The sequence below is a fragment of the Triticum dicoccoides genome, chromosome 6A (genome assembly GCF_002162155.2).
Source record: "Triticum dicoccoides isolate Atlit2015 ecotype Zavitan chromosome 6A, WEW_v2.0, whole genome shotgun sequence".
Classification (NCBI taxonomy): Eukaryota; Viridiplantae; Streptophyta; class Magnoliopsida; order Poales; family Poaceae; genus Triticum; species Triticum dicoccoides.
In genome coordinates this window covers 107,558,626-107,582,827 of record NC_041390.1, presented here as the reverse complement: position 1 = coordinate 107,582,827, position 24,202 = coordinate 107,558,626, and the positions used below count along the sequence as shown (strand labels likewise).

The 24,202-nt window shown below is 46.8% G+C and overlaps 1 protein-coding gene and 1 long non-coding RNA gene across 3 annotated transcripts in view; one reads left to right on the top strand and one right to left on the bottom strand.

Annotated features, from left to right (window-relative positions):
- The first annotated feature begins 18,948 nt into the window (after positions 1 to 18,948).
- LOC119319611 lies at positions 18,949 to 20,907 on the top strand. 2 transcript variants are annotated; one of them, XR_005154536.1, is made up of 5 exons: positions 18,949 to 19,268; positions 19,700 to 20,036; positions 20,120 to 20,302; positions 20,471 to 20,561; positions 20,640 to 20,907. It is a non-coding gene; the product is annotated as an uncharacterized LOC119319611 (long non-coding RNA). The 2 variants fall into 2 exon arrangements; XR_005154535.1 differs by having other exon boundaries at positions 20,120 to 20,561.
- A 1,557-nt stretch (positions 20,908 to 22,464) lies between these two features.
- Positions 22,465 to 24,202, bottom strand: part of LOC119315355 (tRNA ligase 1-like) — a 7,604-nt gene continuing 5,866 nt past the window's right edge. The window contains exons 11-13 of the mRNA XM_037589987.1: positions 24,009 to 24,102; positions 23,101 to 23,258; positions 22,465 to 22,934 (exon numbers count right to left, since the gene is read on the bottom strand). Of these exons, the coding sequence (XP_037445884.1) occupies positions 22,889 to 22,934; positions 23,101 to 23,258; positions 24,009 to 24,102 (298 nt within the window). The 3' untranslated portion in view covers positions 22,465 to 22,888. The remainder of the gene's footprint in view (positions 22,935 to 23,100; positions 23,259 to 24,008; positions 24,103 to 24,202) is intronic.

Below are 24,202 nucleotides of genomic sequence, written 5' to 3'. Positions count from 1 at the left end.
GCAACTTCTTCTTCTCCAAATCACTTGCGCAGTTTCTCTTTGCATCGGCAATGGCCCAACCTAGATCATCAACGGGCTCATCTGATGCCTCTTCTTCAGCTTCTTCCCGCATTGCCGGCTCAGCTTCTTCCCGCATTACCGGCTCAGCTTCTTCCCCCATTGTTGTATCATCGTATTTAGGGAACCCATGGCCAGGATAGCTGTCGTCGTCCTCTTCTTCTTCATTATCTTCCATCATAACCCCTCTTTCTCCGTGCTTGGTCCAAACATTATAGTGGGGCATGAAACCGGACTTAAACAGGTGGACGTGAATGGTTCTTGACGTAGAGTAATTGTGACCGTTCTTACAGCGAGCACATGGACAAGGCATAAAACCATCCGCCCGCTTGTTTGCCTTAGCCACAAGCAGAAAAGTATGCACGCCCTCAACAAACTGGGGAGAGCATCGGTCATCGTACATCCATTGCCGGCTCATCTTCATTACACAACACCGAATAGACCAAATTAATACAATTTCATACAACACTTAAATGCAACAAACAAATAACTCTCTAGCTAAAGCATTTAAATGCAACAACAAATACGATCAAGATCGCAACTAAGGTAACAATGGATCCAACAGCATAATGATAGCAAGTCTCACTATCGATGGCATATTTTCTAATCTTTCTAATCTTCAAGCGCATTTTCTCCATCTTGATCTTGTGATCATCGACGACATCGGCAACATGCAACTCCAATTCCATCTTCTCCCCCTCAATTCTTTCAATTTTTCTTTCAAGTACTCGTTTTCTCTTTCAACTAAATTTAACCTCTCGACAATAGGGTCGGTTGGAATTTCCGGTTCACATACCTCCTAGAAAAAATTTCCATGTCAACTTGATGGGCATAATTTGTCATAAACACGAAATGCAACTAGTTTTAAAAGAGAATATATATATACCACATCCGAATCATAACAAGGACAAGGGCCGACGGGGACGGATATCAAAACCATGGCACTATATGTATAACAAACAACGTACGGGTAAGATAATTATACGAGTAACTATATATCCAAATCACACAAACATCAATTTTTATATAAAATTTCATGAACAAGAGGCTCACCACAAGGTGGTGCCGGCGACGGGACAGTGTGGGCGATCGACGGTGGTTACGACGGAGATTTAGAAGGCACTAAGTAAACCACACCTACATATGCAAACTAAGTGTTATTTTTGACCTCAAATTGCATATAAATCAAATACTAGCACATATATATATATATATATATATATATATATATATATATATATCCTCCCAAATTACTAAACTCACAAATTAATCACTATATAAAGCATTGCAAGAGCTAATCTAGCAATGAGAGATGAAAGGACAAAGTTGCTAACCTTTGTGATCATTTGAATGGATGGGGGCCTTCAAATCTTGAAAAATTTTGGGCAAAATGTGTGATGAGCTCGAGAGGAAGAGGAGAATAACAGAGAGGAGAGGGGAAAGGGGAAGAACAGAGCGAGCTCGGGTGGACGACGGGTTTATGTAGGACGACCTTTAGTACCGGTTCGTGCCAAGAACCGGTACTAAAGGGGCTGGAGGGGCCCTAGTCTGACAACATCCTGCCACCACTCTCATTAGTACCGGTTCGTGGCACGAACCGGTGCTAAAGGTTCGCCATGAACCGGTACTAATGAAAGCGGTCCGGCTAGCCGTTGGAACCGGCACTAATGTATACATTAGTGCTGGCTCAAATACAAACCGGCACTAATGTGCTTCACGTTTGACCCTTTTTCTACTAGTGCAAATACCTTCGGAGACACCTGTAGAGCACTTTTATAATCACCCAGTTATGTTGTGACGTTTGGTAGCACACAAAGTGTTCCCCGGTAAATGGGAGTTGCATAATCGCATAGTCATAGGAACATGTATAAGTTATGAAGAAAGCAATAGCAACAAACTAAACGATCAAGTGCTAAGCTAACAGAATGGGTCAAGTCAATCACATCATTCTCCTAATGATGTGATCCCGTTAATCAAATGACAACTCATGTCTATGGTTAGGAAACATAACCATCTTCGATCAACGAGCTAGTCAAGTAGAGGCATACTAGTGACACTCTGTTTGTCTATGTATTCACACATGTATTATGTTTCCGGTTAATACAATTCTAGCATGAATAATAAACATTTATCATGATATAAGGAAATAAATAATAACTTTATTATTGCCTCTAGGGCATATTTCCTTCAGTGTCATCTATAATCCGATACAGTATTCAAGATGTACCATTTGGCAAAAAATCATTGGAGAAGCACATAGATTTCTCGTTTTACACAAAATTGTCTACATGCTCTACATTTTGGCAAATAACGTATTCCACTGTAGTACTTATAACAGGAACACACATAAAAATAGTTTAACATGCACTGAATTAATCAAGTGAACATGAAGAGATTTAAGATATTGAAGCTAACCACAAAAATTCAACACCAGAACAGTGCCCATTACATGATTACTAGGGCTGAATGATAGAAATAGCAAAGAAATCTCATCGTCGATTGAGAAGGAGAGGTGGCGGGGCTGCTCAGCTGATGAAGCAGAGGACGTAGGCGGCGCTGCTCGGGTGAAGAATTAGAGGTAAGGCAACACTGCTTCGGGGTGAGGATGTAGACGAGGTGCTACCAAGGGCAGACAACATAGTCAAAGCAGCGCTACTTGGTGGAGAGCACGGAGAGGAGGTGCGCTTCTCAAAGGAGACAGACCAATTACGTAATGTAACAGACAAATTGAAGGACCAAATCAAGGGTACAACCATCATAAATGAAAGAATTTAAGCAACATGGATCCTCGGATAATCACATTCATATCCTGAAGCTATATGTGAAGGAAATATGCCCTAGAGGCAATAATAAAGTTGTTATTTATATTTCCTTATATCATGATAAATGTTTATTATTTATGCTAGAATTGTATTGACCGGAAGGTTGAGCATGAATCATGTAGTAGATATGATCAACATAGTGATGTTCACCATTGAAAACTACTCCATCTCACATGATGATCGGACATGGTTTATTTGATTTGGATCACGTGATCATTTAGATGACCAGAGGGATGTCTATTTAAGTGAGAGTTCTTAAGTAATATGATTAATTGAACTTTAATTTATCATGAACTTAGTCATGATAGTATTTGCATAACTATGTTGTAGATCAATAGCTCACGATATAGCTCCCCGTTTATTTTTGATATGTTCCTAGAGAAAAACTATGTTAAAAAATGAGAGTAGCAATGATAAGGACTAGGTTGTGATCTGAGGATTATCCTCATTGCTGCACAGAAGAATTATGTCCTTGATGCACCGCTAGGTGACAGACCTATTACAGGAGAAGATGCAGACGTTATGAATGTTTGACAATCTCGGTATGATGACTACTTGATAGTTTAGTGCACCATGCTTTACGACTTAGAACTGGGACTTCAAAAACGTTTTGAATGCCATGGAGCATATAAGATGTTCCAAGAGTTGAAATTTGTATCTCATACTCATGCCCATGTCAAGAGGTATGAGACCTCTGACAGTACTTTGCCTACAAGATGGAGGAGAATAGCTCAACCAGTGAGCATGTGCTCAGATTGTCTAGGTAGTACAATTGCTTGAATCAAGTGGGAGTTAATCTTCCAGATGAGATAGTAATTGACAAAGTTCTCTAGTCACTATCACCAAGTTACTAGAACTTCGTGATGAACTATAATATGCAAGGGATAACGAAAACAATTCCCAAGCTCTTCACGATGCTAAAATCGGCGAAGGTAGAAATCAAGAAAAGCATAAGTGTTGATGGTTAACAAGACCACTAGTTTCAAGAAAAGGGCAAAGGGATAGAAAGGGAACTTCAAGAAGAATGACAAACAAGTTGTCACTCCCGTGAAGAAGCCCAAAGCTAGACCCCAAGCCTGAAACTGAGTGCTTCTACTGCAAAGGAAATGGTCACTGGAAGTGGAACTGCCCTAGATACTTGGCGGATAAGAAGGATGGCATAGTGAACAAAGGTATATTGGATATACATGTTATTGATGTGTACTTTACTAGTGTTTATAGCAACCCCTCGTATTTGATATTGGTTCAGTTGCTAAGAGTAGTAACTCGAAACGGGAGTTGCAAAATAAATAGAGACTAGTTAAGGGCGAGGTGATGATGTGTGTTGAAAGTGATTCCAAGGTTGATAAGATCACCATCGCACACTCCCTTTACCTTCGGGATTAGTGTTGAACCTAAAATAAATGTTATTTGGTGTTTGCGTTGAGCATGAATATGATTGGATCATGTTTATTGCAAGAGAGAAGTGCATATTTCAACCCTGAACTCTTGCCCTAGTCTAATTTACAACCCCGAACTTCAATACCATCTAAATTACAACCCCCAACTCTCAAAACCGGTCAGAATTCAACCCTTCTCTCCCTGTTGACCGGTTTTGACCTAGTTGACCGGGTTTTGACCCCTTGACTAGTCAACAGTAAATTTAAAAAATAAAAATATAAAAATCACAAATAATTTATTTTTTCACAAGGAGAACAGTAAATTTTAAAAAGTAAAAAAAATTCAAAAAATAATTTTGATTTTTTCACCGTCTAAACAGTAAATTCAAAAAACAAAAAAATTAAAAAAATATATTTTTTGCATGGAAGATGTATCAATGTGTGAGGTCCATGCCAATTTTCATCGTGTTCGGACATCTGAGTAGCTCTCAGCCAAAAAAAGAAAATCAGCCTGAACAGTGCACGACAGTTAACTGTTTCACAGACTCAACATTTATCTTTTTTCTGAGAGCTACTCAAATGTCCAAACAAGCTAAAAAATTGTAACTTAAAAAAATACTATTCACCATGTGAAAAGAAATAAGAAATAGATTTTTTTAATTTACTGTTCACCTAGTCAATGGGTCAAAACCGGTCAACTTGGTCAAAATCGGTCAAGAGGTAGTGAAGTGTTGAATCCTGACCGGTTTTGAGAGTTGGGGGTTGTAATTTAGACAGTATTGAAGTTTGGGGTTGTAAATTAGACTAGGGCAAGAGTTCGGGGTTGAAATATGTGCTTCTCTCTTATTGCAATACGTTTATTCATTTAAGTTAAAGAATAATTATTGTTCTATTTACATGAATAAAACCTTCTATGGTCATACACTCAATATAAATGGTTTATTGAATCTCGATCGTAGTGATACACATATTCATAATATTGAAGCCAAAAGATGCAAAGTTAATAATGATAGTGCAACTTATTTGTGGCACTGCCGTTTAGGTCATATTGGTGTAAAGCGCATGAAGAAACTCCATGCTGATGGGCTTTTGGAATAACTTAATGCTTGCGAACCATGCCTCATGGGCAAGATGACTAAGACTCCGTTCTCCGAAACAATGGAGCGAGCAACTGACTTATTGGAAATAATACATACTGATGTATGCGGTCCGATGAGTGTAGAGGCTCGCGGCAGGTATCGTTATTTTCTGACCTTCACAGATGATTTGAGCAGATATGGGTATATCTACTTGATGAAACATAAGTCTAAAACATTTGAAAAGTTCAAAGAATTTCAAAGTGAAGTGGAAAATCATCGGAACAAGAAAATAAAGTTTCTACGATCTGATCGCGGAGATAAATATTTGAGTTACGAGTTTGGCCTTCAACTAAAACAATGTGGGATAGTTTCACAAATTCATGCCACCTGGAACACCACAGCATAATGGTGTGTCTGAAAGTCATAACCGTACTTTATTGGATATAGTGCAATCTATGATGTCTCTTGCCGATTTACCACTATCGTTTTGGGGTTATGCATTAGAGACAGGTGCATTCACGTTAAATAGGGTACCATCTAAATCCGTTGAGATGACACCGTATGAATTATGGTTTGGCAGGAAACCAAAGCTGTCGTTTCTTAAAGTTTGGGGTTGCGATGCTTATGTGAAAAAGTTTCAAACTGATCAGCTTGAATCCAAATCGGAGTAGTGTGTCTTCATAGGATACCCAAAAGAAACGGTTGGGTACACCTTCTATCACAGATCCGAAGGCAAGATATTTTGTTACTAAGAATGGATCCTTTCTAGAGGAGGAGCTTCTCTCGAAAGAAGTGAGTGGGAGGAAAGTAGAACTTGATGAGGTAATTGTACCTTCTCCTGAATTGGAAAGTAGTTCATCACAGAAATCAGTTCCAGTGATTACTACACCAATTAGTGAGGAAGCTAATGATGATGATCATGAAACTTTAGATCAAGTTACTACCAAACCTCGTAGGTCAACCAGAGTACGATCCGCACCAGAGTGGTACGGTAATCCTGTTCTGAAAGTCATGTTACTAGACCATGATGAACCTACGAACTATGAGGAAGCGATGATGAGCCCAGATTCCGCAAAATGGCTTGAGGCCATGAAATCTGAGATGGGATCCATGTATGAGAACAAAGTATGGACTCTGATTGACTTGCCCGATGATCGGTGAGTCACTGAGAATAAATGGATCTTCAAGAGGAAGATGGACACTGATAGTAGTGTACTATCTACAAAGCTTGAATTGTCGCAAAATGTTTTCGACAAGTTCAAGGTGTTGACTACGATGAGATTTTCTCAGTCGCATCGATGCTTAAAAGTCTATCTGAATCATGTTAGCAGTTGCCGCATTTTATGAAATCTGGCAAATGGATGTCAAAACTGCATTGCTTAATGGATTTCTTAAAGAAGAGTTGTATATGATGCAACCAGAAGGTTTTGTCGATCCTAAAGGTGCTAACAAGGTAAGCAAGCTCCAGCGATCCATCTATGGACTGGTGCAAGCATCTCGAAGTTGGAATATATGCTTTGATAAAGTGATCAAAGCATATGGTTTTATACAGACTTGTGGTGAAGCCTGTATTTACAAGAAAGTGAGTGGGAGCACTACAACATTTCTGATAAGTATATGTGAATGACATATTGTTGATCGGAAATAATGTAGAATTTTCTATAAAGCATAAAGGAGCATTTGAAAGTAGTTTTTCAAAGAAAGACCTCGGTGAAGCTACTTACATATTGAGCATCAAGATCTATAGAGATAGATTAAAACACTTGATATATTTTTCAATGAGTACATACCTTGACAAGTTTTTGAAGTAGTTCAAAATGGAACAGTCAAAGAAAGAGTTCTTGCATGTGTTGCAAGGTGTGAAGTTGAGTAAGACTCAAAACCCGACCATGGCAGAAGATAGAGAGAGAATGAAAGTCATTCCCTATGCCTCAGCCATAGGTTCTACAAAGTATGCCATGCTGTGTACCAGACCTATTGTATACCCTGCCCTGAGTTTGACAAGGGAGTACAATTTTGATCTAGGAGTAGATCACGGGACAGCGGTCAAAATTATCCTTAGAGGACTAAGGATATATTTCTCGGTTATGGAGGTGATAAAGAGTTTGTTGTAAAGAGTTATGTCGATGCAAGCCTTGACACCGATCTGGATGACTCTGAGTCTCAATCCGGATACATATTGAAAGTGGGAGCAATTAGCTAGAGTAGCTCCGTGTAGAGTATTGTAGACATAGAATATTTGCAAAAAACATGCGGCTCTGAATGTGGCAGACCCGTTGACTAAACTTCTCTCATAAGCAAAACACGATCACACCTTAGTACTCTTTGGTTGTTAATCACATAGCGATGTGAACTAGACTATTGACTCTAGTAAACTATTCGGGTGTTGGTCACATGACGATGTGAACTATGGGAGTTAATCACATGGTGATGTGAACTATTGGTGTTAAATCACATGGCGATGTGAACTAGATTATTGACTCTAGTGCAAGTGGGAGACTAAAGGAAATATGCCCTAGAGGCAATAATAAAGTTGTTGTTTATATTTCCTTATATCATGATAAATGTTTATTATTCATGCTAGAATTGTATTAACCGGAAACTTAGTACATGTGTGAATACATAGACAAATAGAGTGTCACTAGTTTGCCTCTACTTGACTAGCTCATTGAATCAATGATGGTTATGTTTCCTAACCATAGACATGAGTTGTCATTTGATTAACGGGATCACATCCTTAGAGAATGATGTGATTGACTTGACCCATCTGTTAGCTTAGCACGATGATCGTTTAGTTTGTTGCTATTGCTTTCTCCATAACCATACATGTTCCTATGACTATGAGATCATGCAACTCCCGAATACCGGAGGAACACTTTGTGTGCTACCAAACATCACAATGTAACTGGGTGATTATAAAGGTGCTCTACAGGTGTCTCCGATGGTACTTGTTGAGTTGGCATAGATCGAGATTAGGATTTGTCTCTCCAATTGTCGGAGAGGTATCTCTGGGCCCTCTCAGTAATGCACATCACTATAAGCCTTGCAAGCAATGTAATTAATGAGTTAGTTACGGGATGTAGTATTACGGAATGAGTAAAGAGACTTGCCGATAACGAGATTGAACTAGGTATTGAGATACCGACGATCGAATCTCGGGCAAGTAACATACCGATGACAAAGGGAACAACGTATGTTGTTATGTGGTTTGACCGATAAAGATCTTCGTAGAATATGTAGGAACCAATATGAGCATCCAGGTTCCGCTATTGGTTATTGACCGGGGATGAGTCTCGATCATGTCTACGTAGTTCTCGAACCCGTAGGGTCCGCACGCTTAACGTTCGGTGACGATCGGTATTATGAGTTTATGTGTTTTGATGTACCGAAGGTTGTTCGGAGTCACATGACGAGGAGTCTCTAAATGATCAAGCCGTAAAGATCGATATATTGGAAGGCTATATTCGGACATCGGAAAGGTTCCGAGTGATCCGGGTATTTTTTGGAGTACCGAGGGAGTTACGGGAATACGGGAGTACATATGGGCCTTAGTGGGCTTTAAGGGAAAAAGAGGAGAAGCCACGAGGGCTGGTCGTGCGCCCCCCATGGGCCTAGTCCGAATTGGACTAGGGGAGGGGCTGCGCCCCCTCTTTCCTTCTCCTCCCCCTTTCCTTCCTTCCCCCTCCTAGTAGGACTAGGAAAGGAGGAATCCTACTCCTACTAGGAGGAGGATTCCTCACCCCTTGGCGCGCCTAGAGAGGCCGGACGACCTCCCCTTTCTCCTTATATACGGGGGCAGGGGGCACCCTAAGACACAAGTTGATCAGTTGATCTTTTTGCCGTGTGCGGTGCCCCCCTCCACCATAATCCACCTCGGTCATATCGTAGCGGTGCTTAGGCGAAGCCCTGCGTCGGTAGCATCATCATCACCGTCATCACGCTGTCGTGCTGACGGAACTCTCCCTCGAAGCTCTGCTAGATCGAAGTTCATGGGACGTCACCGAGCTGAACGTGTGCTGAACTCGGAGGTGCCGTACGTTCGGTACTTGGATTGGTCAGATCTTGAAGACGTATGACTACATCAACCACGTTCTCATAACGCTTCCGCTTACGGTCTACGAGGGTACGTGGACGAAACTCTCCCCTCTTGTTGCTATGCATCACCATGATCTTGCGTGTGCGTAGGAATTTTTTTGAAATTACTATGTTCGCCAACAATATGTGCATGGGCGTGAGTGGGCACGACACATCATTTCTCGTTCACATCACATCTAAGAAATAATAACTAAACTATGGAAGAAATTAGAACAGAGGGCCTAAAACTCTGCACATGATACAGTATCATTGGTAGGAGCTAGGGCCCTACCAGGTCTTGGCCGGAGGTTGTAGGGGAAAGAGGGAGGCTGGTGAGGATGTGACCGCGGCGGCCGGCGTGCTGGCGCCGTCTCACGCGGGAGGAGAGGCGGCGGCGATGGGAGAGGAGGCGGCTAGGTTAGGGTTCCGGCTCCTCAAGGAGCCGGGCAATAGAATATGTCTTATTGCTTAATTTCTAAAAGGGGGTCTTACAGTTGTTTATATAATCTCGACGCTAATAAAAATAAGATAACTTGGGCTAAGCCCCTAACTAAATGCGCCCATTGGGCCTCCTCCGGCTATAAGTGACGTCGGTCATAACATCTCTCCCGCCCTACGCAAACAGCTCGTCCTCGAGCTGGAAGTCTGATAGTGTTGACGGAACTCGTCACACTGCTCCCAAGTGGCGTCCTCCTCTGGAAGGCCTTCCCACTGGATCAACAACTACCACACCCCGCGATGCAGCTGGGCCTGCAACACCTTTACTGGTCCAGGAAGGAGGCGCACGTCGGAGGTCGGAGGAAGCGTTGGTGTGGCCGCCGGCGGATCCCCACGGAAGGGCTTTAGCAGCCCCACATGGAAGACGTCGTGGATGCGAGCACTGGCTGGAAGCTGAAGGCCACCTTTCCGATGCACTCCAGCACAGAAAATGGCCTGGCGTAGCGAGGGCCCAGCTTGTGCTTCGCGCGCGGGTCAAGGGACTGTGTAGAGCGGTGAAGAAGGCGCAACCACACCCAGTCGCCCACCGCAAACTCCGCCTCGCGGTGGTGGCCGTCGTAGTAGTGCTTGGCCAGGTGCTGAGCCTGAATGAGGCGTTGCCGCACCTCCGCAAGCATCTCGTCCCGGCTGCGATGAAGGTCGCTCGTTGCCTCCGTCCTAGCCGTCTCCGGGTCAACCGGCAGGATGGGCGGAGCGGTCGTCCATAGACCACCTCAAACGGCGTGGCGCGTAGGGCGGAGTGATAAGAGGTGTTGTAGCAGTACTCCGCCCACGCGAGCCAGTCCACCCAAGCACTAGGATGATCACCTGTAACACAACGCAAATACATGGCAATCACCTTGTTGACCACCTCGGATTGGCCGTCCATCTGAGGATGGAAGGTCGTGCTCAGGGAGAGCTTCACGCCCACCATCCAGAAGAGATCGCGCCAGACATGCCCCGTGAACACCAGGTCCCGGTCACTGACGATCGAAGAGGGAAATCCGTTAGGCGGACAATGCCGTCGAAGAAGGCACGAGCCACGGAGTCGGCGGTGTAGGGATGGCTGAGCGTGATGAAGTGTGCATACTTGGATAAGCGGTCGACCACCGTGAGGATGACGGACTTGCTGCCCACCTTGGGGAGGCCTGAAGGAAATATGCCCTAGAGGCAATAAGTTATTATTTATTTCCTTATATCATGATAAATGTTTATTATTCATGCTAGAATTGTATTAACCGGAAACTTAGTACATGTGTGAATACATAGACAAACAGAGTGTCACTAGTATGCCTCTACTTGACTAGCTCGTTGAATCAAAGATGGTTAAGTTTCCTAGCCATAGACATGAGTTGTCATTTGATTAAAGGGGCCACATCATTAGATAATGATGTGATTGACTTGACCCATTCCGTTAGCTTAGCACGATGATCTTTTAGTTTGTTGCTATTGCTTTCTTCATGACTTATACATGTTCCTATGACTATGAGATTATGCAAGTCCTGAGTACCGGAGAACACTTTGTTTGCTACCAAACTTCACAACATAATTGGGTGATTATAAAGGTGCTCTACAGGTGTCTCCGATGGTACTTGTTGAGTTGGCATAGATCGAGATTAGGATTTGTCACTCTGATTGTCGGAGAGGTATCTCTGGGCCCTCTCGGTAATGCACATCACTATAAGCCTTGCAAGCATTGTGACTAATGAGTTAGTGGCGGGATGATGCATTATGGAACGAGTAAAGAGACTTGCCGATAACGAGACTGAACTAGGTATAAGGATACCGACGATCGAATCTCGGGCAAGTAACATACCGATGACAAAGGGAACAACGTATGTTGTTATGCGGTTTGACCGATAAAGATCTTTGTAGAATATGTAGGAGCCAATATGAGCATCCAGGTTCTGCTATTGGTTATTGACCGAAGACGAGTCTCGGTCATGTCTACATAGTTCTCGAACCCGTAGGGTCCGCACGCTTAACATTCGGTGACGATCGGTAATATGAGTTTATGTGTTTTGATGTACCGAAGGTAGTTCAGAGTCCCATATGAGATCGCGGACATGACGAGGAGTCTCGAAATGGTCGAGACATAAAGATCGATATATTGGACGACTATATTCGGACATCGGAAAGGTTTCGAGTGATTCAGGTATTTTTTGGAGTACCGGAGAGTTATGGGAATTCGCCGGGGAGTATATGGGCCTTATTGGGCTTTAGGGGAAAGAGAGAGGGGAGGTTGCGCCCCCCCCCAGGCTTAGTCCAAATTGGACTAGGGGGAGGGGCGGCGCCCCCTCCTTCCTTCTCTTTTCTTTTCCCTTTCCTTCTCTCCTACTCCTACCACATGGAAGTAGGACTCCCCTTGGGGCGCGCCTAGGAGGGCCAGCCTCTCCCCCTCCTCCACTCCTTTATATACGTGGCCAGGGGCACCCCATAGACAAACAAGTTGATCATTGATCCCTTAGCCGTGTGCGGTGCCCCCCTCCACCATAATCCACCACGATCATATCGTAGTGGTGCTTAGGCGAAGCCCTGGGTCGGTAGCAACATCATCACCGTCATCACGCCATCGTCCTGACGGAAATCTCCCGTGAAGCTCTGCTGGATCGGAGTTCGTGGGACGTCATCGAGCTGAACGTGTGCTGAACTCTGAGGTGTTGTGCGTTCGGTACTTGGATCGGTCGGATCATGAAGACGTTCAACTACATCAACCGTGTTCTCATAACGCTTATGCTTACGGTCTACGAGGGTACGTGGATGATACTCTTCCCTCTCGTTGCTATGCATCACCACGATCTTGCGTGTGCGTATGAAATTTTTTGAAATTACTACGTTCCCCAACAAGGCCCTTGATGAAGTCCATAGAGATATCGGCCCAGACCTGAGAGGGCACCTCTAGGGGCTGTAGCAGCCCAGCCGGGCGCAGTGTCTCCGTCTTGTTACGCTGGCACGTGAGACAAGACCTCACCCAATCTCGGACCAGGGCCCGATCGCCGGGGAGGTAGAAATCGGCGCGGAGACAGTGGAGGGTATTCTGCACACTCTCGTGGCCGGCCGAGTGTGCCATTAGCAGAACCTGGTGACGGAGTTCGCCGTGATCCGGCACGAAGAGGCGGAGCCCATGCAGAGCAAGCCATCCGCCAAACACCACGGTCCTCCAAGTCGTCGGCATCGAGGCGCTGCCGAAGGAGCTGAGCGTCCAGCGCTTCCGCGGTGGCCCTGCGGATGTCATCAATGAGAGCGAAGGAGGGCCCCGAGCGGATGCATAGGGCCGCCCCGTCAGCGTCGCCGGCGTCCGCGTCATGGTCGGTGTCGCGGTGGGACAGGGCGTTGGCCACGGTGTTAAGATGGCCCGGACGATACTCGACGGTGAAGTCGAAGCCAAAGAGCTTGCTGATCCACTAGTGCTGCAGCACGGTAGAGAGCCTATGGTCCAATAGGAACTTGAGGTTGTAGTGATCCATGCGGATACGGAACGGCTGCCCCCAAAGATATGGCCGCCAGTGGCGCAGGACCTGCACCAAGCCAATGAGCTCCCGCTCATAGACCGCGAGCTTATGATGGCGCGCGGCGAAGGGCCTGCTGAAGAACGCAAGCGGCCCGTCGCCCTGATGGAGGACGACTTCGAACCCCACACTGGAGGTGTCGCAATCCATCATGAACAGATGGTCAAAGTCGGACATCTGGAGGACGGGACCCGTCGTGAGGGCCCTCTTGAGGGCCTCGAACGCCTCGGTGGCCTCCGCATCCTAGGCGAAGGCGTCGCGTCGCAATAAGTGCGTGAGCGGGGAAGCGATGAGGCCGCACTCCCGGATAAATTTCCGGTAGTACCCTGCGAGGCCCAGGAAGCCGGGGAGAGCCCGCGGTGAGTGCGGCGTCGGCCATGCCGCGACAGCCGCCGCCTTGTCGGCGTCCATAGCAACACCCTCGGCCAAGATGACGTGGCCGAGGTAGGCGACTGAGGGCATGCCGAACGAGCACTTCGAGCGCTTAAGATGAAGATGGTGCGCTCGAAGCTCGTTGAAGACGATGGCGACGTGCTGAAGGTGCTCCGCCCATGAGGCGTTGTAGATAAGAATGTCATCAAAGAAAACAAGCACAAACCGATGCAAGTAGGAGCGGAGGATGTCGTGCATCAAGGCATGAAAGGTCGCCGGGGCGTTGGAGAGGCCAAAAGGCATCACCAATAACTCGAAGTGGCCGTGATGAGTCCGAAACGCCGTCTTCGCAACATCGTCCAGGTGCATCCGCACTTGGTGGTAGCCCGAACGGAGGTCGAGCTTGGTGAAGAAGCGCGCCCCATGGAACTCGTCCAGGAGCTCGTCGACGACAAGAATAGGAAATTTGTCCTTGAGCGTCTGGGCGTTAAGGGCACGGTAGTCGATGCAGAAGCGCCATGTGTCGTCCGACTTATGGACAAGGACCGGCGCCGAAAACGGCGAAGTAGAGATCCGAATGATGCCCAAGGCGAGTATGAGCGTGCACTGCCGCTCCAGCTCGTCCTTCTACAGCTGGGGGTAGCGGTAGGGGCACACTGCCACCGGCGCCGTGCCTGATAGGAGATGAACGCGGTGGTCATACACCCGGGCTGGCGGAAGGCCCTGAGGCTCGTAGAAGAGGTCGTGGTGCTTCTATAGAAGATGATCCAACAGAGGGTGCTCGGGCCCTGCAGCAATCGCGGCCAGCTATAGCTGCGGCACTGCCAGTGAGGCGCTACCCACGCCCTCCTACCGAACGCAGTGCCCCTGGCGCCAGAAGGCCATGTCAGGGCGTCGAAGTCCTAGAGGATGGGACCGAGGGTCCTCAAGAAGTCGACGCCGAGGATGAAGTCGAAGCAGCCCAAGTCGATGCCGTCGCACGTGATGGTGAAGTGCCCGTGGCCGATGGTGATGGGCACGTTCCGCGCCAGGCCGCCAGCCCATGGCAGCAGAGTCGGTCGCCGTTAGCCACGGTGACCCGGAGTTGCTCCCCGCCCGTCGGCTGGAGCGCTAAGCGGCGCATGGTTGCCTCGGGCAGGAAGTTATGCGTGGAGCCCATATCAAGGAGGGCCACCAGGCGCTCGCCGTGGATCATCACCGGCAAGAGCATAGTCCGCTCGTCTCAGATGCCCGCGAGCGCATGGAGGGAGACCACAAGAGCCGTCGCCGGAGCGGGTGCCGGTGCGACCTCCGCAGCAACTGGGGTGGGCAAGTCGTTGAGCCCGTCGGCGGCCGTGTTCTCCTTGACGTAGTCAGCCGCCTCCAAGTAGATGAGTCGCGGGCATACATGGCCCGGCATGTAGGGCTCGTCGCAATTATAGCAAAGCCCCTGGCGACGGTGCTCGAGCTGCTTGGCCGGGGTGAGCAGGCGGAAGGGCCGCGTCGCGGGGAGTGGTAGTCGCTGGAGCGGCCGAAGGCAGGCAGAACAACACAGGTGGTGTCGGGGGCGGCCTGGCTGGCTGTCGGGCCCCCCGAGACGGTGCCGCCTGCTGCAAGGCCTACGCGCGATGCTCGAAAGCGCGGGCGTAGTACATCGCCGTCTGGAGGTCCTGGGGTCCCCGAAGCTCCACATCCACGCGGATATGATGCGGTAGACCGCCGACGAAGAGCTCGGCCTGCTAACGGGCCGTCACGCCGGGCGCGTGGCACGCCAGGGCCTGGAAGCGGTCGGCGAAGTCCTGCACCGTGAAGGTGAAGGGGAGGCGGCCTAGCTCCGCCAGCCGGCTCCCGCGCATTGGTGGCTCCCGCACTCGTCCTGCTCGAGGGCGTAATACCACGTCTGTGCGGTGCCTCGGAGGTGATATGAGGCGAGCCAGGTGTGGTCCGACGCGAGTGTGCATTGCCCCCGGAAGAACTGCTCACACTGATTAAGCCAGTTGAGGGGCTCCTCGGTGCCATCGTAGGTGGCGAAGTCGAGCTTGGCGAAACGTGACGGTGTATGAGTATGACCGTCGTGGGAGTACGGCGCATCGGTGCGGAGCAACGAGGAGGCCGGCACCGATTCGGTGGACATAGGGGGGCCCCTATGGAACGGTTGCCCGTCGAGGCCAGCGTAGTGGCCCGCGGCGCTAGAGGACCTGTCGTACTGCAGGGTGGGCGCCGGCTGTGAGTGGAGTACGGCGGTTCCGAGGCCATCGTGTAGACCAGCTGCGGCAACGACTCGGCCAACCAGGCCGATAACGGCGAGGACGGCAACCGGACCTGGTGGATCGGGACTCCCGCCGGCGTAGTCGTAGCCGTCCCGGAGCTGATCAGCGGTGGCGCCGGAAGCTGCGGCTGCTGCTGCAGCGGGGCGACGGGCGTAGCAGGGGCCGCCAGGGGTTGCGATGGCCACGGCAGCCAGGGCGGGGTTGAGGTGAGTGGCGGCGGCAGCTGCAGCGGCCCAGCGAGCGCAGCGAAGGCTGCCGGGTGTGGCGGCTGCCACGGCAGAAGTAGCGGCCCGGTGGCGGCGGCTGGGGGCGCGGCCGGCGGCGGCCCGTAGGGACCGGCCAAGTAGAGGCGGATCCCTTGGACCACAGTGGCAACGGAGCGCTCCGGTGACTTCCTCCATGGTGAAGACGGTGGGAACCGGCGCGGCGGAGGTGATCGGCATCGGCGGTGGAGGGGCGCTGGCCGTGGTGGCCAGCGGGGAGGTGGTGGCGGTCGGCAGTGCAATGGTTGGGGTGGGCGGCGACGAAGACATGATCCCACCTAAGCTACCTGATACCAAATTGGTAGGAGCTAGGGCCCTACCGGGTCTTGGCCGGAGATTGTAGGGGAAAGAGGGAGGATGGCGAGGACGTGACTGCGGCGGCCGGCGTGCTGGCGCCGTCTCGCGTGGGAGGAGAGGCGGCGGCGACGGGAGAGGAGGCAACTAGGTTAGGGTTCCGGCTCCTAGGGAGCCAGGCAATAGAATATGTCTTATTGCTTAATTTCTAAAGGGGGTCTTACAGCTGTTTATATAATCTCGATGCTAATAAAAATAAAATAACTTGGGCTAAGCCCCTAACAAAACGCATCCAAGCTAAATGCCACATTTTGAGATAGCCCAAACAATTGGCCTAGAACTACAAACTATTCACAAATCTTCTCAAAACAAAACTCACAATTGTTACAATTTTCTGTAGTGACTTCCAAAGCACAACCAGTGCAGTACACATATCCAAACAAAAAGTTTGCCCAATGTATGACTGAGATAGGAAGTGTAAGTATGGCCTAGCTAGCTTACAAAGTCTACATTCATGTTATTAAAGGTACTAGCCACTTCTAATTTATTGACTGGAAAATAAAATTTAGAGGCAGAGCATGCCACTTTGGTTTTCTTGATCTAGCTTTAACTGAAAAGGCTGCAGTGTGTAATAACACTGACTTGCTCATAAAAGTACAGAGCAGAGCAATCTGCATTCCATCTACTACCCCTATAAAAAGAAGAGAGGGGCAGATCCAGACAATCTGCACCGTACCTTTCTCAGATTTAACGTCCCAGATTCATTCCATGTTTAACACCAAGCCACTAATCTACTACCCCTATAAAAAGAAGAGAGGGGCAGATCCAGACAATCTGCACCGTACCTTTCTCAGATTTAACGTCCCAGATTCATTCCATGTTTAACACCAAGCCACTAACCACGTCTTACCGCTAAACAGGAGGATTTGAATGAAAAAAAAACGTCCGGATTCCCTCACCCACGAGGCCACGACCCTCCCGACGGCCGCTCCCCTGGCTCTTCGCAGCCTCACCCCTGCGCCCCCAACCGCCCCGCCTTCGCCGCCTCCCCGCGCACCGCCGCCCCTGCGGCCCGCCTCCTCCGCCGCCGCCCCGCGCGCCTCCTCGCGCACCGCCGCCCCTGCGGCCCGCCTCCTCCGCCGCCGCCCCGCGCGCCTCCCCCCGCCGCCGCCCCTCTCCCCGCCTCCTCCGCCGCCGGCCCTCGCGCCTGGCAAGGGCGCGCTTCGACCGGCCGACGAGGCGCGGGCTGATGCAGCGAGGGAGAACGACGAACGTGGAACAATCACACGCGCGGAACGGGCGCTGGCCAACGTGTCTGGCCGGACCTGAGACCGTGGCGCGCACTGCCCAGCGTGGAACACCGGTCTCTTCCCGACCGCCGCTCCTTCTCTGCTGCCCGACAGACGCCCCGCCTGCCGCTCCTTCTCTGCTTCCCCACAGACGGGAGCGCGGATCGCCGTCGCCGTCGCCGCTAGGCGCTCCTCCTCTTTTTTTTCGATCAGAGGGGATGCCGCCGCCTCCCGCCGCTCCTCTTTTGCTTCCCCACGGGCTCGCCGCCGGCCGCTCTGCTCTGGGTCGGCTGTTTCTCCCATGGCGGTGAGCGCCCACCGCTCCTCCTCTCCTGCCCCACGGGCTCACCGCCGGCGGCTCTCCTCTTCCTCGGGTGCTGCCACCGCCACCACGTTCAGGCCCTAGCCACTAATAAGCTGGCAAATTTTTATCAGGTTTTTCTTTACCTTAACATCAAACCCTCAGTTGGGTCTTGGGTGTACCTCATACTCAATAGCAAGCAAATGATTCTGATTTCATGAAACACCAAGGATAGGCCAACAGAATAATTAGAAGAAATTCATGTGAATTTCCTTTTGGAAAACCACTGCAATGAGCTTCATATTCAGTTTTCTGTTAGATTTTTGCCTGCTTGAAGTGTGTACAGATTGAATAATTAGAAGAAACTCATGTGATTTTTCGTTTGGAAAACCACTGCAATGAGCTTCATATTCACTTTTTTGTTAGATGTTTGCCTGCTTGAAGTGTTTACAGATTACAATAATTATAAGAAACTCATGTGATTTCCCTTTTGGTAAACCACAGATTAGAATAATTAGAAGAAACTCATGCTTTTGTTTTCTATTCAGACTAGATTAGCTGTAATTGTTGAGAATTGTAGAGCTAAAGGTCCACCATGTAAATGAATGGTACTTAATTAGCAGTAATAGAGATAACATGAGTTTGCTAATTCAGCTTAGCACATAGGTGGAAATTGACTAGGTCCAGCAAGGAGCTTGCTTGCAATGTATCGGCGCGCATGCACTCATTAACAGCACCAGTCTCACAAATCTCTTAACACAAATCAAATAAAGTCTTGTTGGACTGGACTGGACTAGATAGAGAACCCACAGACTGAATTCGTAAACTCGAATTCAGCAGAGACAGACTGATTGTTGTTGTACATAGGAAAGTATAGGAGCAAAACTAAACTTCCTTGTCCTGGAGACCAAGAGTTGGTATCGTTCTTCTTCATCATGTCAGGTTTGAATCTGGATCAAGGGGCCATCGTTTTGGTCGCTCGGAGGTGCTTGGCCTGGGAGACGGAGGAGGGGATCCCTGGATGCCGGCGCTGCTGCTCCGTGGGGGTCGCCCCCAGCGACCTCAAGCTTCATTTTCAGTTTTCTCTGAGATGCTTGCCTCAAGTGTGTACAGATTGCATGTAGCAACTTTCTTCAAGTCTACCACAGACTATAGGATGTATGTTTCTTAAAAAAATGTCAATTTTAATAATCACTTGTGGGAAAATAGCCACACAACTAATGGTTGGTCAAACAAACATCAAAAGCTGGTTTCATAAGCTGAATTGTTATAATCAAACGGAATGCCAAACTGAGCCTGTTAAGGGATAGAGCTTGATTTGAGTTTTACAACGTCTTAACATGGCTGTCAAAATATAAATACCACGGGGGAGTCCTAAAAAGCTTGTGAACATCAAAGAGTACTAAGAAAAAACTTGCAAAATTCAAAGTGTATTATAAATTAGTCAAGAGGTTTACCATCATTATGTGCTTGGCATGATAAAAGAAGTTCACCATTTGTTTTTTAATCCATTGTTTCTTTAAACATGACATAGAAGGAGAATCATCATCCACCTCCATCCCCGTTATGATCAGGGGAACGTTGCCCGTTTAAAGAGCCGATGAATAAGCCTATATTCATGTGAATGCAAATCAAGCGGGCGACGATTCGTGGGAGCAAAAACGAAAGAGTGATCCAAATTGGTGGGTCCATATGTCGGATCACAAGAGAGCGGAATACAACCAGAAGCGCCGGGAGGTCCACTCAAAAAAGAAGTCTGCATCTCTGGTTAGTATTGACCATGAGTAGGTCCATGAAACACATGGTCCTTCGTTGCTGGATGTGCCATGTACAAACAGTCAAACACTCAGTTCGATCAGCCCAAATGACAGGTATACTCACGACTCACGAGTCCTTACTGACTGTCTCATTTTGATTTTACAGATATAGTATTCTAACCATGTATCTGTGTCAGAGACATCTTCTCAGAAGAAACAACGGCGAATGAGAGAACAATATGTTGGGATAAAGGCAGAAGATAAAGAAGCTGTGTTGCGTAAGAAGTGTGTGTACAAGATGGGAAAATGCCATACTGTCCCATTATCTGACCAATCCAACAATCCTGAGGCGCCAGGTGGATCAAACATCCCCTCACCAAGTAATCTTCAGCTCTTTGCCTGTGTATTTTCATGCATTCGCCACTTCATATTCATATTGCGGATGCCTTGCTCCATTTGACAACTTTTCCGCTCTTTCTGGGTGGTGTTGACACATTTTCAAGGAGGTTGCGTCATTGACAGCCATGTTTACTTGATTTTCCGTATAGCATAATATTGACCACATTCAAGTAAACATTTCCAAGGACTCCGATGCACATGGAATTTCCGAGCCTGTGGGGCAGGCTGCTGAACTTGAAGGTGTATTGTCTTTCCGTATAGCATAATATTAACCACATTCATAATGTTTACTTGATTTCAATAATTGTGTTCTCGTAGAATGCTCGGACACCACCAAAGAGGAAGAAACCTGCCATGATGATGACGATGATGATGAATGTCGGCTATTCCGTGCACAAGGTTACTTATAACACTGCAACAAAAGCCATCATTGGGGTTGACGAATGTTGAGGTTAAGGTACACACATTTGCTGGATTGCTTTATCATCATCCAACATTCGTGTGCATATCTATGAGAAGAACTTCTTTGTTTTGGTGTTCATGAAGCTTACCTTGATTAAATTTTTTCTTGTTGGAAACAGTTAGCTTAATTTAAATGGCGACGGAAACAACATTACCTATTTTTTGGGCTATATGCATAATATGTTACGTTAACGTATTTTCTTGATTTGTAATACTTTTGGTACAAACACAATATCTTTCTATCTATGTTAATTCTCACATATGTTTGTATGTAATATTAGTCGAGACGTGCATTTGCACGTGCAAGCTTACTAGTAAATCCTAAGATGCAAGTAACAGATTGAATTCTGAAACGCCTACACATATGGTTATGATCTACTTTCAGAACCTCACTTTCTATCTGATGATTTAATTAAACATCGTTCATTTTTGAGTCTACCCTCTTAACCTTATTTCTTTAAACTCTCTTTTAAAGTAGTTTCTATCAAATGATTCAAGAAATTTTCAAAAACTATGCCTCTTGTTCTGTCCACAGATCACACATCACAAAACACATACCTGAGACTAATAAAACTCATAAGACGAAGAGAAATCTGACGAGGTGGGGTGAGGAAGTAGAGGAGACCGCGATGTAGTCGACGCCGCACTGCTCGTGTGAAAGAACGTGGAAGAGGCATCTGCTCGGGGAAGAGGCTGTATTCGGTGCTCTTGGGGGGAGAGGACGAAGACGTGGCACTGCTCTGAGGCTCCTGTAGGCCTACTCTGGGAGGCCGGCAGCCGCGGAGGGCAGGCGGCGGCGGGCGAGGGTGCTTGAGGAGGAGGCTAAGGTCAGACGGCCGATTTGGGGATTTTGGTGTGAGTCAAGATTGGGGATTTTTGTGTATTTGGAGCGAAAATTTTAGTTATTGGGAAACTCTTCACTCAATCCTAGTGGCGTTAACTCTACTTGGAGCACAAGTATTTCCTCCGTTCCATGAAAATTCGGATATATCTAGACACTAAATACTAGCATCTAGATACATCAAAATTTTGACAAACCTCAGACATGTTCTATAGGACAGGACGGAGGGAGTATTAAATATGCTCGCTAATTTATGAAAAATATACAGTTTTTTGTGCATTTTCGGTTGTAGATCAGTCGCATCTAACGCTGCACTTCAGTTGCTTTGAGGTCAATCCTAGAAAAACAAGCTAAATGGTACTCCCTCTGTTCCTAAATACTCCCTCAGTCCCAAAATTCTTGTCTTAGATTTCTTTAGATACGGATGTATCTAGTAACATTTTAATGTTAGATACATCCATATCTAGACAAATCTAAGACGAGAATTATGGGACGGAGGGAGTATAAGTTTTTTAGAGATTTCATTATAAACTACATACGGATGTATATAGACATATTATAGAGTGTAGATTCACTCATTATGATATGTATTTAGTCTTTCATTGGAATATCTAAAAAGACTTATATTTCGGAACCGAGGGAGTACTAATTTTACAAACTGGTACGGTAATGTGTGGATACTGGATAGTCTTCATCCTCGCTCCACCACTACACGGCTGTACTGCTTCGTGTGAAGCCATCAAAAGTGGAATTTGGGAACAGTTGAAACTGGTCCAGTAAGAAATTCGGGGACAACACACGGAGGCATCAATTGCTCCATTATTAGAACAAGGGCGAAGCTTTATGAAGTTTAAACTAACATTTACAATGCTCTTATCGTTATTTATGCATCAATCTAATCTAAACAAGATGACGAATCAATAAAAGTTTACTACTCCAGAGATGGTGATAGGAGAGTCGATCAACACCCGCTTTGCTTCTCCTTCGGAAACCAACTGTGGCAGTGTGTTTGCTTCCTTTGGTGCAACACCTCCGACTGTCCATAGAGTACAATGTGGAAAATCATTTTTAGAGACAATAGCCTCACCATTTACCATTCCAAGATGTGCTCCGAGCGCAGCCATCTTGTCGTTGTAGAAGAATGCATTAAACGATACGGGGACTTTCTGGTTCAGGTAGACGCTGTAACTTGCAACTGCAGCTACACCATGGGCTCTTTTGTGGGCGAGGGTGACATGCACGTTCATCAGGTTATCCTCTAATTTTATGCCGTTAAGAAAATTGTTGACATCAGTGTCGTTCTCCGCAACCTGCTCAGTTGTGCAATATGCACGATGTGATTAAAGTTACAGCAACACTTCATATAATGAAATAACCTAGAAGCAGCGGTCACATAGAACAAGTCTATGCCTAAGGATCACATGAGCTGTGCAAAGAATCTTGCTTTGGAGACTAAACTTAGCATACAATTCTTACTGATGGACAAGGCCCAATATATCTGCCTGGGATAATGTCACAGCAGCGAAAATGATATTGCCGAACCTCCGCTTCGCAGTATCAGGTGTTTTGGTATCACCTTTTGCCACAGCCTTTAACTGTTCCACTACTTCTTTCACAGCAACCTCAAAGGGAACCTAAACAAAATAAACATTATAACATAAAAAATCAAATACTTTTGTCCTCATGGAACAAAAGCATCATCTTAATGTGCACCGAAATTGTAACTCAAAGCCTTTTATGGTTTCAGACTTTTAGTAGGCAGTGCATGCTAGCCAATAACTCCCTGATTAAAGTACATCACATAGCAATGTAAAGTCATCTCTACTGCTATTGCCAAATCAAAGATAAGTGTTAAGATTAAGAGTGGGTCCCATTTCAAAATTGTGACTGTAAAGAGAGTAATGAGGGTATTACCCCAATGGATGAGGTTGGTAGCGAAATGTGTCAACGTAGGACCCCCAAAGTGAAGAGGTAATTCAATTAATGATGTGCGAAAAAAGGTAGGTATATACTTATATTGTATATATTTCACACTAAGTTAAGGGTTTGTGTGTCTTCTCTTGTAAGCCTTCTGCACTACATTGCCTACTTTGGCTTAAATAAACATAGCACGCCAGTTCATAAAGTTAAACAGTGGCAACAGGGTAAAGTGAGTTTGGAAGGCTCATCTACCACAAACTTCTTTGTCTTGAGCTAAGCTTAGAAATTTCTCTTTTATTATTAGTTTGTGACAAAACGACATGGGGTAGTGCAAAACCACAACCACCTATCCTTACTGACTATTTGATACTTTATTGTTCTAATTGTCCACACGTTAAATTTTCTCAATCGACCAAGAGTTAAGGATACATATTTTCAACAAATAATAGATGTGATATGTTTACCTGAATGGATTTAAGATAATCAGCATTCCCGAACAAGATCTCACGCAACCTCTTCTCCCACTGTGACTGTGCCCAACCTTCTAATAGCTCCGCTCTGTTTCGACATTATTAGTCAAATCAGCCAGTATATCATGATTTTGACTATTCGTGGTACTTACTTTTTTGGTGAACATTATCAGATAACACATCATTAA